At 45.0% G+C, this 15,804-nt stretch overlaps 5 protein-coding genes across 5 annotated transcripts; 3 read left to right on the plus strand and 2 right to left on the minus strand.

The window, feature by feature from the left end:
* Positions 1-135: 135 nt before the first annotated feature.
* L203_100620 (uncharacterized protein) lies at positions 136-2,537 on the plus strand (the record flags this gene model as incomplete). Its single annotated transcript, XM_066210077.1, has 6 exons — positions 136-716; positions 771-861; positions 921-1,110; positions 1,165-1,667; positions 1,718-2,246; positions 2,299-2,537. The coding sequence occupies 6 exons, from the start codon at positions 136-138 to the stop codon at positions 2,535-2,537; spliced, it is 2,133 nt and encodes a 710-aa protein (XP_066066174.1).
* Positions 2,538-2,654: 117 nt separating this feature from the next.
* On the minus strand, positions 2,655-3,740 carry L203_100621 (elongation factor Ts, mitochondrial; the record flags this gene model as incomplete). The annotated part of the gene is made up of 1 exon (XM_066210078.1): positions 2,655-3,740. The coding sequence occupies one exon, from the start codon at positions 3,738-3,740 to the stop codon at positions 2,655-2,657; it is 1,086 nt and encodes a 361-aa protein (XP_066066175.1).
* A 350-nt stretch (positions 3,741-4,090) lies between these two features.
* Positions 4,091-9,081, plus strand: L203_100622 (uncharacterized protein; the record flags this gene model as incomplete). The annotated part of the gene is made up of 4 exons (XM_066210079.1): positions 4,091-4,421; positions 4,473-5,627; positions 5,676-6,380; positions 6,434-9,081. 4 exons carry the CDS (start codon positions 4,091-4,093, stop codon positions 9,079-9,081), a joined length of 4,839 nt encoding a protein of 1,612 aa, XP_066066176.1.
* Positions 9,082-9,277: 196 nt separating this feature from the next.
* On the minus strand, positions 9,278-11,900 carry L203_100623 (uncharacterized protein; the record flags this gene model as incomplete). The annotated part of the gene is made up of 3 exons (XM_066210080.1): positions 9,278-10,924; positions 10,971-11,092; positions 11,138-11,900. The coding sequence occupies 3 exons, from the start codon at positions 11,898-11,900 to the stop codon at positions 9,278-9,280; spliced, it is 2,532 nt and encodes an 843-aa protein (XP_066066177.1).
* Positions 11,901-12,065: 165 nt separating this feature from the next.
* L203_100624 (uncharacterized protein) lies at positions 12,066-15,741 on the plus strand (the record flags this gene model as incomplete). The annotated part of the gene is made up of 5 exons (XM_066210081.1): positions 12,066-12,176; positions 12,224-12,631; positions 12,681-15,072; positions 15,124-15,293; positions 15,343-15,741. The coding sequence occupies 5 exons, from the start codon at positions 12,066-12,068 to the stop codon at positions 15,739-15,741; spliced, it is 3,480 nt and encodes a 1,159-aa protein (XP_066066178.1).
* Between the last annotated feature and the right edge of the window lie 63 nt (positions 15,742-15,804).

Raw genomic sequence — 15,804 nt, forward strand, 5'->3', positions numbered from 1 at the left:
ATCGGCAAAGATTCAGTCTCAAGTTGAATATCGCTATACTGTAACGAAGCTGTCGTCTGTTTCGTATCGCCATACTACCCTACAAGCATCACTAGACTTAGAAAGGACTCTATCGACTCTCTCACCTTGCTGACCATGCCAGAAAAGAATTTACCAGTGTCTGAGAATACATTGACTAGGACTTGTTCATACCCTCGCCAAAAAGTACTTCCTGAATATCCTCGGGTATTTCGCTCGAAAAGCCAACACTCTGTATTCCCTACCTCGCAATTATCGGACATCTCCAGCCCCTCAGTCCTTATGCCTCCGGTCCGTCCAATAGACTCGAGGTCATGCACTCTCTTAGAAGAAGGAATTAAGGGAGGGGCTCCGTTGTTGAGAATGTCGACGGGCGGAAGCTATCATGCTCAAAATGCGTTGAGGCAAATGGCTTCTCACGAGACTGGTGAATTAGTCGAGAATTGCGATGAAGAAATGCACGAAAATGAAGCTGAGATTGAAGAAAGACGCTCTACAAAACATCTGTCGGAAGGGGCTAAAGATCTTCCAAAAGGCAATGACGAAGAAGCAAATATTGAGGGGAGAAAGTCCAGGTGGGATGAGAAGAAAAATGTTGAGCTGCAAGATCAAACAAACTTCTTGCCTACAAAACAAGTCATCTTTGTATTCTGTGGGCTCACCTGTGCACTGTTCTGTAGCCTTCTTGATCAGACCATGTCAGTATTTTGTGACTTGGCGTCAAGCAAAACAGATCACTTACTAGATATCAGCGTTACTACCGCTCTTCCAACTCTAGGCCAAGTCTTCAATCGCGCAGATATCAGCTTTTGGGTTGGAACGGCTTATCTGCTTACTTCAACTGTCTGTTCCCATTTCTTCCCAGCTGGTTGTGATTGCTAATCACAACTGGTCATCTGTAGACTGCACAGCCAATCTATGGAAGAATATCAGATATATTTGGTCGAAAAATTACTCTTCTTGCATGTCTCTGTATATTTCTTATGGGCTCTTTAGCATGCTCTCTAGCTCAGTCAATGATTCAATTAATTGTCTTTCGAGCTATTCAAGGACTGGGTGGTGGTGGCATTTTGACCCTAGCTATGATCATTAGTATGTCTTGCTGGCTATACTAATCTTTGAGCAAATAATAATTGACAAACTTAGTTTCGGATGTTGTCTCTCTCAAAGACAGGGGGAAATATCAGGGTATCACTGGCTGTGTAGTTGCCCTTGCCAACTCTTGTGGCCCCCTACTGGGAGGTGTTTTTACTGAGAAAGCAACTTGGCGATGGTGTTTCTACATCAACCTTCCGCTGACTTCCCTCTCCATGGTTATCATCATTTTCCTCTTGCCTCTCAAACATGTCAAAGGGAGAATGCGTGAAAAGTTAAAGAAACTAGACTTTTATGGTTCACTGTTGACACTGGCATGGGCAGTACCATTTTTGATTGCTCTATCTTGGGCCGGAAGTCAATATGCTTGGGATTCAGCAGCTGTACTTGCGCCGTTACTTATTGGGATTGCTCTTCTAGGTCTATTTCTCTTTGTGGAGGCTAAGTTGGTCAGCTTGCCACTAGTGCCAATGCACATTTTCAAAAACAAGAGTGTTTCCGCCAATTATTTTACAACGTTTATGAATGGTTTGAGCTTTTACGCTACTCTCTATGTAAGACTTTCTTCATATTCTTCCGCGAATTGTACTGATACGCACTCAAGTATCTTCCGAATTATTTCCAAGTAGTCAGAGGCCTATCAGCCATACGTTCAGGTATCCATATCTTACCACTTATGTTGGTTCAAACATTTGCATCATTCACATCTGGTTTCCTGCAATCTAAAACCGGTGACTATTGGTGGAATCTTGTTATTGGGTTCTCTATCTGGTCAATAGGGCTCGGCCTTTTGTCCAGCATAGGTCCTAATACAAGCATTGCCAAGCTGTCTGGTTATCAGGTTATTGTGGGGTTGGGAGCTGGCCAAACTTTTCAGACAAGTTTGTTGGCTATTCAAGCAAATGTCGCCAGAAAAGATATGGCTACAGCTACCGGCCTGCGAAATTTCCTTCGAATGTTGGGAGGTACTATCTCCTTGGCCGCTTGTAATACTATCGTCAACAACAGCGTAAAGCGAAACTTGAGAGGAATACTCACTGAAGAACTTTACAAGACGATTCTCCAAGACCCAACCAAGGCAACAGCTATGGGCTTAACGAATCAACAGCTGAGTGCTGTTCACAATGCTTACTGTGGGTTTTTGGGTCTGGTTGAGGGTTACAGAATAAGACTGATAACGTACAGCCAGAGGAATTAGGGAAGTATTTTGGTTTTGTGCACCTTGTATCGGTATATGTGTCCCTATTACTCTGTTTTTAGTTAAAAAGGTTTCTTTGAGAAGAGACGATGACGCTCTCAAGAAGGCGGAAGCAAAGGCTTGGTTGGAAAGCAAAAAAATCAAGGAGCGTGAGAAGAAGTGCAAAAGCAGTGAAGAGACTACAGCTGAACAGTCAAGCAAGGAACACGGCGAACAAAGGGAATGAGCAAGTGAGGAGCAAGAACGAGGATAAAACAAGCTGAGAAAAGTGATAAGTTTGGATTCAAAACATCATCTGTTGTAAAGTATGCAATCGTGCATAATCTTACCACTCTTCTACCATCTAAACCTCACTTCCCTTCTCTGTTTCAATCTCATCTCCCACTGCCCAGCGCCTTAATCCAATCACTTTTACTGACAGTTTCTTATCTTTTCCCCACTCTTTCAGTACCTCCCTGACTGTCCTAGAATCCCCATTGAACATCATGAAAGGCTGCTCCATCAACACTTCTTCGTCTTCCACTGCTCTGTCTCCTTTTTCGATAGATTTTGTCGGGAAACCCACAACTTGGCGTGCTACTGTCCTTGCAAGGATTTCGAGGGATTTCTCAAGGTTTTCTCCTTCGGGCCCATGAATTAAGGATGCAATTGGCTTGTCTTCGTCAGAGGAGGTGACAGAGAGTACAACGATACCGCCAACTTTTCCTTCTTTATCTGTTGCTCCACCGTGGGCATAACCTCCTGGTACCAACCTCACCTCAGGAGTTGAAGGGAAAGGCGCCGCAAAAGAGACGGCTCTGAGCAACCTCAAGTTCTCGCCTGTTTGCGAAAGGGAAGATAGTAAGCATTGTCTAATGGTTGTTGGCTCGGAAGTGGGAATAGGCGAAAGGTTATCCGGCCCAGCATCGGCAGGAAGTGAAATGAGAGGAGCTGATAAGAGAGATTCAGTAGGAAAGTCAAGGATAGGATCCAGCGTAGATGAGACATGTATCTTGGGTTTTTCGTGTTCTCCAGGTACGTCAAGGAAAGCTGTGGTTTCGGCAGCACCTCGAGCAGTTTTTAGAAAGACCTCATTACGGGCGACAAAATCTGTCTCGCAGCCAAGCTGCACCATACCCACTCTTTTTCCTCCCAAGAGAGAGATGGCAATCACACCCTCTCTTGTATCTCTTCCGTATACCTTTGCGGCCTTTTTCTCAGCACTGGCGGAGACAGAGGTGCGTAGGTAATCAACGGCGGCATCGACGTCAAGGTTGCTTCTCTCGAGGGCTTCTCTTGCAGCAGCGAGTGGCACTGGATAAGATTTGCGTAAAGCAGCAATAAGTGACACTGGAATCTTGGATTGTGTCTCTGCGAGTCGTGCGGGATAAGTAGAAAGCGAGCGAGAGATAAAAGTACTTGAAAAATTTCTTGGGAAAAATGCCAGCATTTTTTAAATTTTCCAAGTTTTTAAATATCAATGTAAGAGAAGAATCAAGAATTCAACTTTCAAAGGTAATAGAAATTCTCTCTTTTATCATTTATACAGCGCAGTTTTATTCTGAAATATTTTGATATGCATAAATTCCTGTTTTCTTTCTTGGAGAAGCACGTAATGATAATCGTTTGCAGCATTTCATGCATACCATTTTATATGTAAAACTATAAATAAACCCAATCTCACTAATGAATTTTAATTGTTACTCCCACATAAAAATCACGTCTACCCAAACTGGAATAATTGTAATAATTGAATTCTAATTTACAATTGATATTTCTAAAAAAATAGCAAAGAAAAAGATGGCAAAGCGGAAGAGGGAACCTCTGCCAAACCTAGGTTCCCCTTCTGCTACATCTCTTGCATCTGGAAGCGGTAGTCACGATGATGGTCAGAGAGCAGAGGTCATCGTCCAATTGGCAGAGGACGGTTCAAGGATTTGGAAGAGCAAATTGAGCAAGTTCGAGTCTCTCGTCAAGCCACTTCCATGTACTGACAGGAAATTAGAGAGTAATAAGACGCTAGATCAATGGATACCCAATATCATTGACCATTTGCAACTGAAAGAGACTCCGAAACAGTTGAGGTTGGCTCACGTACGAGAAGGTGGGCGAGAGGTTGACATTTGGGACGGTGAGTTCTAAATTACGTTGAATTTGTTGCGGCGCTGAGTATACACAAAAGATTTTGACTTTTCTGCCTTCAAGTCTCGAGGCGCCGCCCAACAACATCCACTTGTTCTCAAAGTCTACACTCCAACTTCTAGTACAACAGGGCAAGTGAATGGTGATGTGGTTGCAAAAAAGCCAACAGGCTCTCCTGTTGCTTCAAAAACGGTCTCCTCGGAAGGCTTGATAGCTTCGCCGGCCTCTATCGCAGAAAAAGGTGAGGGTGATGGAAAAGACAAGACCCCATTGGGAACCAAGGAAAATCAACCGAAAGTGATGTCTCAGGCGGCAAAACCCACGAAACGAAAACGTGAACTGATCCCATCAGCCACTCACTCACCAGACCGTCCTTTATCAAGTACCATGACCGTCACTTTACCGGACGGAAATAAAAGTCCTTCTCCTCAGCCCAAAAAAAAACGTAAGCGTGGCTCCAAATTGCCTGGGTCCACGCCTTCTCCTATCCTAACTATGTCTCCGACTCCAACTTCTGTTACCAACTCCCAAGCTCCATTTGGCTCGGCAGGTTTTGTCAATAGATATAAGCCTGCTAAACCAAGTCCATTAGGTAAAAATGAGAACCAGAATGTTTTAGAGGAGAGTGCTGGCAGAACCGAAGGTAATCAGGAAGCGGTGAAAGAGGAAGGAAAAAAAATCAGGAAGCCAAGAAAGAAAAAAGAGAGGAAGAGTGAAATGTTTGCACCGACTCCTGTCAAAAAGTCGAGAGGACATGGTGTAGCCGAGGAAATTATGCGTCAGTATAGAGAAAAACTGGGGGCAGAAGAGGTTCAGGCGAACGATGACATGAACGAAACTGTCGAAACCCAGACGGTTATGGAAACGAAAGATAACAGCAAGGACACCTTGAAAGAAAAGGAGCAAGTGTTGGAAAGAGTACAAGGCCGTCTTTCTCAGCATGTGCCTGAGACAGCTATATCTTTGTCTGCAGTGGCCGAGAATTCGTCTTCTGCGCTCCCTCAGTCTCCTACTCCGTCACAAATTACCGAAACTCCTAAAAGGGCCAAAAGCGCGACAAAGGCCCCTAGAATTCCCAAAGTTAATACTGCGCTTGAAATCATGAGAAAACATAGGGAAAAAATGGCTGCTGAGGAGGCTGCCAAAAAGGCTGCCAAGGACTCTGCTAGCCAGGTAGACGGGGAACTGGCATCTAGTAAGCAAAAATATTCACAAAATAATTCGACTGATGTTTTTTTTTCAGCTCCCACTTTAGACGCTGATGCTCCTGCAGCTTTCCTCTATAGCACAGCAACTGAATCCGAGCCAACTCTAACTATGGCTACTACTCATGATAATATCAGAGCTATGACCCCCGCGTCAACCCAAAGTCCTTCTCAAGAAATGACAGCTAGAAATACTAAAACTTCTACCAAAGGAAGAGCTGCCCCTAGGGCTAGCACAGCTCTGGAGATCATGAGGCAATACAGAGAGAGGCATGCTACAGATCAGGTTCAGAAGACAACCAAGAGGAATGAGGAGAATACTATGGCTGAGAGGAGCGGTGAGCAAGAACAGGGGATCAAGCAACCAGGTGTGGACCAACGAAAAGAGGCTCATGAGTCTGAGTCAGTGCTACTCAAGGATATACAGCCGACAGAAGCCTCACAGATGAATGCGACATTGTCAAACCCGACCATTGCTTCGGCTATGCTCGACGATCTTACTACGCCTGGTACACCTATCGCTCCTGAGGCCACTCAGCAGAATCAGACAAAGACGGCATCTTCAGATGCCTTCGAGGTTGCTCCTGGCAGTAACAAGAAAAAGAGAGGTAGACCCAGTGTCACCCAGGAAATAATGAGAAAGCATCGGGAGAAGATAGCCGCAGAAGAAGAGATAAGGAGGAAAGAGCAAGAAAAGAATAAGGAAAAGAAACAAGTGGATGAGCGGAACGAGGAGAAACAACGTTAGTACTTGTGATTCTACTCTTCATTAGATCATATCTCATATAGAGATTAGAGCAAGCTGTTATCCCCGAGCCAAGTAAAGTTACTCAAACAAAAGAATACTCTAGTTGTACGATCTGCCAAGGTTCGTTTCACCCTCAAAAGGAATGTCCCGCCGTGAAAGCCGGTACAATCCGTCTTAAAGAGATCCTTGACGAACGCAAAAAGAATGGAAGCTCTGAAAAAGGTTTGGAGAGTATTCAGATGTGGATTGGAAGATTGACCAGGATTGAGAATGCTGTCATGGGAAAGGGAAGCGTAGGTACTCCAATGAAAGAGAAAGATATACTTCAGCAAAGTGTATTTCCTATACACAGTAGTACGGCTTCGACTCTGGAATCTTCTTCAACAAAGTCTTCAGTATCTCCGTCTCGCCCTGTCAGTGTCCCAAGTCCTATGCTTCAATCACCTTATCCTCCTATCTATCATAAAGCGCTTTCCAAAAAATCTGGCTCTGTCTCAGGACTCAGTGTATCAGACGCCGTGATTGAGACAGGCAGCTCCTCGTCTGAATCAAGCGATGGAGAGGATGAAGCTGAAGATGAGTTTGACAGCGACGCTACTACCGAGTCTGAATTTGGTAGTATATCACAGAACGAGAAAGAAGGTACGGCAACCTCATCTGTTTCTCCGCGATTACCATCTTGTTCCCTATCGCCCCTTCGCCCACCTCCTCTTGAGCTTGATCCTCAGGCCGCATTGCACCACTTCCTCAAAGTTCCTCTGTCCCAAAAGCAACGGCGAGCCGCCCGCGAGTCTGCAGCCCATATGCAAGTAATGACAATGGAAGAAGCCATTGAGGCTTCAGATATTGATGACGAAGAACAGACTAATATATCTTTCAACAAAGAAAGGGGTGGGGGTGATGAAGAGAGCTCATTGGGTGAATTTGAAGACGACGAGAAAGAAGAAGATATTGTAAGCGATGACGAAGATCAGGTTCTTAGCATTTCTCAGACTGGGAAGATAGCTATCGCGCATATGAAAGGCGTTATCGAGGAACAGAATGGACAGATAAATGAGTTCATCGAAAATCATTTGCCTGAGCAGTCAAATGAGCAACAAGATGATGCTCGTAGCGGAACACATGCCCAAGAAGCCAATCATCTGGAGCCTGCGGAAGTTGGTCTTCGCGCAATTACTCCTGAGCCACTTTCTCAACTCTCTAACGCCGATAATACTCGGCAGTCATTCAATGACATGGCAGTTTCCAGCCCTGTTGGTCCTTCCGAGGAACTGCCTGGGGATATTTCTATGCGTGAAGCGATTAAAGAGGATGAATTACCTGTTCAAGAAGCTATGAGGAATGATTTGGAGAATGGTGACAAAGTTCAACATGTAGCTGTCCAAGATCTGATGTTGCCTCCATATTCAGCCATAGACGCATCGGACATGGAACCTTTGCCTGCTACTCAGGTCTTATTGCCTCAGCCAGAAGAGAGCGAAGAGGTTCAATCTGTATCAATGCGGAGAGAAACTGTGAGACGAAGCACTCGACAAACTTCTACACAGTCTCCTGCTCCACTTGTCTCCAAGCCTCAGGTACCTTCATTTACTTCTACCCTTGAGACGTCTCTTAGTTCGTCGCCACGCCGCCGACTTCGTTCTGTTTCTCACGAGTTTACAGCTAGTCCTACCCCTGTTTCAAGACAAATAATGACTCAGACGTCTACGCAAGAACGTGCGGCAACGTCCCCTCAGCCTCCTGTTCGTCGCTTTTCCAAGCGCATCATTTCTTCTCAATCCAACGCCTCTCAGAGCTCTCAACGCGAACTCTCTCCTGTCCATTCAAATACTCCCCTTCCTGCTCGACATTCCTCAAAAAGGCAGACCACGCCTCTCTTACATTCTTCCCAGATTGATGAACTCGATCCCTCCTCGCCTCCAGCAGCTCAACAGCCACCAGTAGAAAGTCTGCTTTTCATCCCGGAGACACAGATACTGCATGCTCCCTCTCAAACCGATACACAGTCACAGCCTCAGAGCCTTAATAGAGAACGTTTCTGGAAATACCCTAAAAATGACGATAATCCCCTTTTTATGTCACAGGGATCCCAAATTGCTCAAACTCAAATGTATGATGTTTATCCAAACCTTGACTCCTCCTTTGATATGAGCAAAAGCCCTAGAGCTAAAGAAGATGTCGTAGGATCATCACCAATCCATAGGACGAATGATCAGAGAGGAGCTTTGCCGAGAATTTCAAGTCCAGTTATAGAAGAAGATGGCGCTGAGCTGGGTGATGCAGAAGAACAGGGAGCGACATCTGGTTCAGAGACTGGAAAGTACAAGTCTGTGAATGGGTCAGAGATGTCGGAAGATGATGAGCCAATCATGCCTATTAAAAGTTCGCGCTCTAAATCCCAATCAATCTATCCGTCCCTGCTCCCTTCTCAACCTCCTCCTGCAACTCAGACTAGAAGCTTCCCAACTCTCTCAAGTCTACCTAAAGAGGCTTTGAGGCAATTGAAGTCAACTTTTGGTTTTACTGGGTCGCAACCTGAACCTGTCAAAGTCAATGGTCACGCACCAAGGGAGGAGAGTGATTCTGATACAAGTGCAGATTCAAGTGACGAGGAGCCACCAGCATCATTAAAAGGAAGATTTGCAGGCGTTAATGTGAAAAAGGCCAAGAACATGGGACCTACAAAGGGATGGTAGAAAATGGTATTTTAAGATATTCAAGTTCAAGTAAGCAGGATTTTATCGTATAGTATACATTTTGGGCCTTTTGTTTCCTCTATCTGCCATTCTTTATGCATTAGTACGCATTGTTGGAGAACATATATAGATTTTATGCAGTGTCTTCCATGGTACAATGATATACAAACAATGAGCTCTAATGGCAGTAGTGATCTTATGGACGACACATCAGTCCCCTCACGTTCTGAGGCAGCAGTCTTGCGGCTTCCTCTTTGCTCATCTTTTTCAAAGCTGGCAACGGATAGAATTTGCTGAGCGCCACTAGCTCTAAACGAACCTTTTTAAGCTCTTCTTCCGTCACCTCATTAGGTATAATGGGATACAATGAGGCAAAAGTGCCTTCCTCTACCTTGGCTTTCTTTGTGTAACCCTTGTCTGTCACTTGTCCTCCAGAATGTTTCCTCTTTTTCTCTAGATACCCCTTTTCATTCTGCTCAGCGTGTATCTCTGTTACCTCCCTGATGGTCTCTCTATTTGTTATTATCTTCTGCTTCTCAATCAACCTGTTCAATTCCGCACCCATCCATTCAAGTCCAACTTTAACACCACTCTTTCCTCCCACTCCTTGATACATGAAATCGCTCTCTTCTGTCAGTAATGGTTTAATATCCATTGGATTGTTAGGTGATGTTAGCTGGCGCAAGGCTATACGGGCATAAGCGGCTTGGGCCATAAATTGATATTGAGGTGGACGAGAAGAAGAGTCGTTGATAAGTTGCAGCGTACTGTGTATAGTGGAACGGGTAGTAGAAGAAAGAAGCTCAGAATGATAGTGATTAGCAACATATTCGTCTAAAGGGAGGGTATCTTGACCGGCGACAATAGGCTTAGATTCGCTTTCAGACCTTGTTGCTTGAGTATTTTCGGTAGATGACATAGCTCCTTTGACAAAACTGTGCAAGCTGGCGAGATATGCCTCTCCAACTGGGCCTCCCGTGCTCATCTCTCTGATCCAATCACCCGCTGTTCGCCGCAGTGGGCTTTCATATATGTTCACTAGGTTTGATGGTGCCGGAGCGTCACTCTTCTTCAATCTTGTAAGTGCAGGGCGTAAATGTTCCATAAGAATATCTTCTTCATCTCTGAGTACATCGGATGATAGGCGTGAGCGTATGAAAGATATTTCTGAGCTGATTGTAGGATAAACACCATAATCATATGGTCTGAGGGAATAGCGAGGGGCTTTATCAAGCCGTGGTTCAGCGGGATTGAAGGGTATGGGCGCCTGCTGAGCGGCAGAGCCAAGGGGAGGAAGAGCCATCTCTACTTCCCACCAATTTGGCTGGTTTCGAAGTTCTTTCCAATCTATAACTGTTCCCCATTCTTGTCCAGGTCGAATCCTCCAAAAATCGAATAAAACGTGGATATCTTCGATCTCTGCAATGTCCCGACTACCGTCCATCATCCAATGTCTCCATTTTCCAGCAAACTTTTCACGAGCCCGGGATATTCGCTTATTGTACATTCTTTTGCCACCATTTAGATTCCATCCTACTGCCCTTGCGGCGGCAGAACCCGAGGGGTAAAGAAGCATCTCCTCAGGAATGTACTGAGAGGGATGAACGTTGTCTCTTGCCTTGCGATCTTCAGGAGCAACTGTCACCTCCCGGGTGGAAATGACCGATGTTCCTCGAGCAGGAGTCGCAGATTGACTAGGAGAAGTTGGAGGAGTTAAAACAAGAGGACGAGCGCGTTCAATATGCTTGAGGCCATGTGCAAGAATAATCCCTGCAGACTTGTGAGGGATAGTACCAGGTGGATTGAACGTTTGTGCAGCAGTCACAAGAGTGCGAAGATCGTTCTAATAACATCAGACTTTTCCATATGTGATGAACCAGGTGTCTTACCTCTATGTGGTCTACGCTGGAGTATTCGTTGTGATCAAATTTGGCTTGCATCGTACTGATATCCATCATTTTATCTTCTCCACCGATGACCTCTAAATAATTCGGGAAAGCTTCCAGATCCACTAAACGAATGTCAGACATGGTCATAACCAACAAAACCAACAAACCTGGATCCTCAAACAATGCATAATCATCTTTCTTTCGAATTTCAACCATGATCTTGTGTAGCCACTCTCTTAAAGGTTTCTTGACTCTTGCCCATCTAAAAGTTCTCTTGCCCGTACCCCCAGGTGTATCTTCAGTCTCTGGTTGTAAGGGTGTAGTCGTTCCAGTAGCTTGTTCAGAAGGACTCAATGGTGCAGATACTGGATGCGGTGAACCTTCTTCAGTCTGAAAGTCTTGGAAATTGGACACATCAGGAAGTGCAGTGTACGAACGAGTGGGCGTGGAAGTAGCAGAGGCTGAAAGAAGTCTCTGAGGAATAGCAGAAGGCCGTCGCCCTACCGACTTTCGTTGCCCTTCTGACTTTCTTCTTCCTACCGAAGCCTTTTTAGCTGAGACTGGCTTGGCCGAATCAGGATGAGAGCGTGAAGTGGTAGCAGGCGTGAACACTTTTGCAGGAGAGGCCGTCAAAGGCGGTGCTGGGGTGGCGTATTCAACTTTGGGGAGATGAGGATCACCCGCAGGTGGTAAGCTGATGCGAAGCGACGAAGATACAGCACTACTCCCGCTCTGCTTTGCCCTTTTGACATTTCCGTGGGTTGTTACAAGAGTCGCATTCGTTGTGTTGGTCTTTGCCTTACCTCTTCCATTTGTTGTAGGCGTTGGAGTAGCTGGAGTGGATTCTACAGCGCTGGCTGGATGTTGAGCGGAACGCAAAGAAATTCTCAGCTTTATGGAAGGCAACTTTTGTATTGGTGATTGAGACATTATCAATATTTGTGGGTGGACGAGAAAAGTGGAGGCATATGGATTAAAAAAGAAAATTAACAAAAAAACATAAATCTCATATGATGACGTGGAATATATTCCTACCTCCACTTCCACCATCTCAAAAGTTATTTTTTTTTTCTGTTTTCTTCTTCAACAACAGACATGGAAGTACCCCACAAGACGCATCATAAGCCTTCTGCAGGCTCAAAACTGAAGAAGAAGGATGCTGTCAAGGGAGTAGATCGCTCAGGTGGAAAAAATTTCAACCCCAAGGTTGGTGGTTACATATCACTCGGCACATAGGCTGATAATACTTCAAGGCATTCACAAACTCATCTTTTAGGGCGGCTGACAAAGCTGCGAGGAGGACAGCTGAAAAGGATCAGCAACGGCTTCATGTACCTCTCGTTAACCGCAACCCAGAGGAGCGCAAGGTCACCCATGAAAAGGGCAAAGGAATGGATGAAGGTGCTCTGCCACCACCGCCTATTATTGTCGGAATCGTCGGCCCTCCTGGTGTTGGAAAAACCACGCTACTGCGGTCACTGTTGAGAAGATATACAAAGCATAATGTTTCTCAACCACAAGGACCAGTGACTGTGGTTTCTGGCAAGACAAGAAGAATTACGTTTATCGAATGTGGGAATGATCTCAACAGCATGGTAGATTTGGGTAAAGTCGTAGATTTGGTTTTATTGATGATTGATGGATCTTTTGGTTTTGAAATGGCAAGTCTGCTACTTTAATGTCCTGTGCTCAACTAACTGTATACTTTAGGAAACATTTGAATTCCTCAACATCCTTCAGTCTCATGGTTTTCCTAAAGTGATTGGCGTTCTTACCCATGTGGATCTCATTAAGAAGGCTTCAACCTTAAAAGACACGAAAAAACGTCTCAAACATCGTTTCTGGACTGAAATATATCAAGGCGCCAAACTCTTCTCCCTTTCTGGTGTTTTGAATGGTCGTTATCCAGATGCTGAGATTAACCTTCTCTCCAGGTTCATCTCCGTGATGAAATTTCGGCCATTGATCTTTAGAAACCAGCATCCTCACCTCCTTGCTGACCGTATCCAAGACCTCACTCCTCGAGAAGCTATTCGTGAAAACCCTAAAATTGACCGTACAATCACTCTCTATGGATTCTTGAGAGGTCCCAATTTAGCCCCAAGGAATGCCAAAATTCACATTCCAGGCGCAGGCGATCTAGATGTCAAAGTAGTTGAGCGTTTAGCTGATCCTTGCCCGCTACCTACCTTGGAAAGCGAGAGGCGAAGAAAAATGGGAGAGAAGGCCAAATTAATTCACGCACCGATGAGCGACGTGGGCGGAATTATGTATGACAAGGACGCCGTGTACATCAACGTTCCTGGAAGTTTTACCAAGGGCGGAGAAGGACCTCAAGGAGAAGGTGAAAAGATGGTGGTGAATTTGCAAGATGCTCAGCATACATTTGCAGACGGTATTCAGTCTTCCGAAATTCGACTCCTTGATCACTCCTCCGCTCCCTTGCAAATGACACAAGCCATTGGCAATGGTGAAAAGCGTAATCGCCGCCGAGCTGAGCCCAAAACTGGCGTGTTCCTGTTAGGAAGCGCAGATGATGACGAATTCGACGATGAAGGGACAGATGAGGAGGATGACCTTGATGAATACGAACAAGAGAGTGAAATGAACAACAACGATGATTCTGAGAGTGAGAGCGATGACATTGCGTATGCCGGATCGGACTCTGATCATGATGACCTTGCTCTCGCTACTGGTTTTGAGCAAGAAACTAGACAAATTAACTTTGATGATGACGACGACATTAAGTATTCCTCGAATGAAGAGGAATTTGATGAAAAACATGGTCCAGGCTGGAAAAAAAATATGTCTGCTCGTGCTTCAGAAGCCTTAGCCGATCGCCTTGGTCGGAAACGCAATCTCATGACTTTGATTTACGAAACTGAACTTTCTGCCGAAGAAATTGCTTCAGGTAAAACTCGTCCTTCCTCTGCCGATGCCGAGTCGTCTACTACCCCAGCATACGATGACAGTTTATTCAAAGTTAAGCGAGAAGAAGGCAATGAGGGAGATGATGGTGATCAAATCAAAGCCAAGTTTGATAAAGAAGAACTCAAACGGAAATGGGATGACGAAACCATACTTAACTCACTCAAAGAATTGTTTATCTCTGGACCAATTGGAGAAGGGTTGAATGAAAATGGAGAAGCGTATGAGGACGAAGCAGGTGGTGATTTCGAGGATCTTGAGGGTGTCTCTAGCGGCGAAGACAGCGACAATGTTCCTTACGTGGGCGTCAAACCTGATCAAGCAAGCCACGAAGACGCACGTGCTGCTGCTTTGGCAAAAAAGAAGGAAGCTCTTAGACACAAGTTTGACGAACAATATGATGATTCCGACGACGAGACCGACAAATTGGACTTTTACGACCAAAAAAAAGCTGAGATGGCTCGCCAAAGACAACTCAACGAAGATGAATTTGCAGGTTTAGATATCGACGCACGGGCACGGATTGAAGGCTACAGATCAGGAATGTACGTGAGATTGGAGATTGAAGATGTGCCATGCGAGTTGGTAGAGAACTTTGATCCAAAATTCCCAATCATCGTCGGCGGTCTTTTAACTGCCGAAGAGAGGTTTGGATTTGTTACTGTCCGTATCAAGCGACACAGGTGGTTCACCAAAATCCTCAAAACGAACGATCCGCTCATCATTTCCCTTGGCTGGCGAAGGTTCCAAACACTTCCTCTTTACCATCTCGATGACCACTCAATCAGGAATCGATATCTTAAGTATTCCCCAGAACATATGCACTGCTTCGCCACTTTCTACGGCCCAGTGTCAGCGCCTAATACTGGTTTTTGTGCCTTTAATTCTCTGCAATCTGATACTCCAGGATTCCGCGTGTCCGCCACTGGAGTTGTGTTGGATGTCGATCGATCCACCAAGATTGTCAAAAAACTCAAGCTTACAGGAGTCCCATACAAAATATTCAAAAACACTGCTTTCATCAAAGACATGTTCAATTCCAGTCTCGAAGTTGCCAAATTTGAAGGAGCCAATGTAAAGACGGTTTCGGGTATCAGAGGTCAGATCAAGAAGGCCTTGAATAAACCTGACGGGGCTTTCAGAGCGACCTTTGAGGACAAAATTCTTTTGTCTGGTATATCGATCTTTCTGTGTCATATGTATATAAACTAACTTCACTAATTAGATATTGTGTTTTTAAGAGCATGGTATTCAATTGAACCCAAGAAGCTTTACAATCCTGTTTGCTCTTTACTACTTGCCAAAAAGGACGAATGGAAGGGGATGAGACTGACCGGGCAGATTCGAAGGGAGGAGGGTCTCAAAACCCCACTTGATCCCAATTCTGCATATCGGGTATGTTTTCATGGAGGCATTTGCATTGTCGCTAATGTATATGATGCAGACCATACAACGAACCACTCGCCGTTTTAACCCACTCAAAGTCCCAAAAAAGCTTGAAGCTTCCCTTCCCTTTGCTTCCAAGACTCCCCAACTTTCCAAGCAACGCAAACCAACATATATGCAGTCACGCGCTGTGGTGCTCAGTGAAGACGAGAAAAAAGCCATCTCTCTCTTACAGCAGATTCAGACATTGAAGAAGGACAAGACTGAGAGAAGGAAGCAAAAGCAGGAAGAGAGAAAAAAAGACTATAGAAAGAAGATTGGGGAGAAGGACGAAAAGCGCGAGGCCAAAATAAAGGAAGAGAGGCGGGAAGCATTCAAGAAGGAAGGACTCAAGAGAAAGCGGGAGGAAATGAGTGAAGGAAAGGGCAGGGGAAAGAAGAATAAGAGTCGAACGTAGATCTTGTGCGGGGTTATGTGCGATACCATAGAGTCGTCAATTACATACGGCATGCATTACAAC

The sequence above is a fragment of the Cryptococcus depauperatus genome, chromosome 1, assembly GCF_001720195.1.
Source record: "Cryptococcus depauperatus CBS 7841 chromosome 1, complete sequence".
Classification (NCBI taxonomy): Eukaryota; Fungi; Basidiomycota; class Tremellomycetes; order Tremellales; family Cryptococcaceae; genus Cryptococcus; species Cryptococcus depauperatus.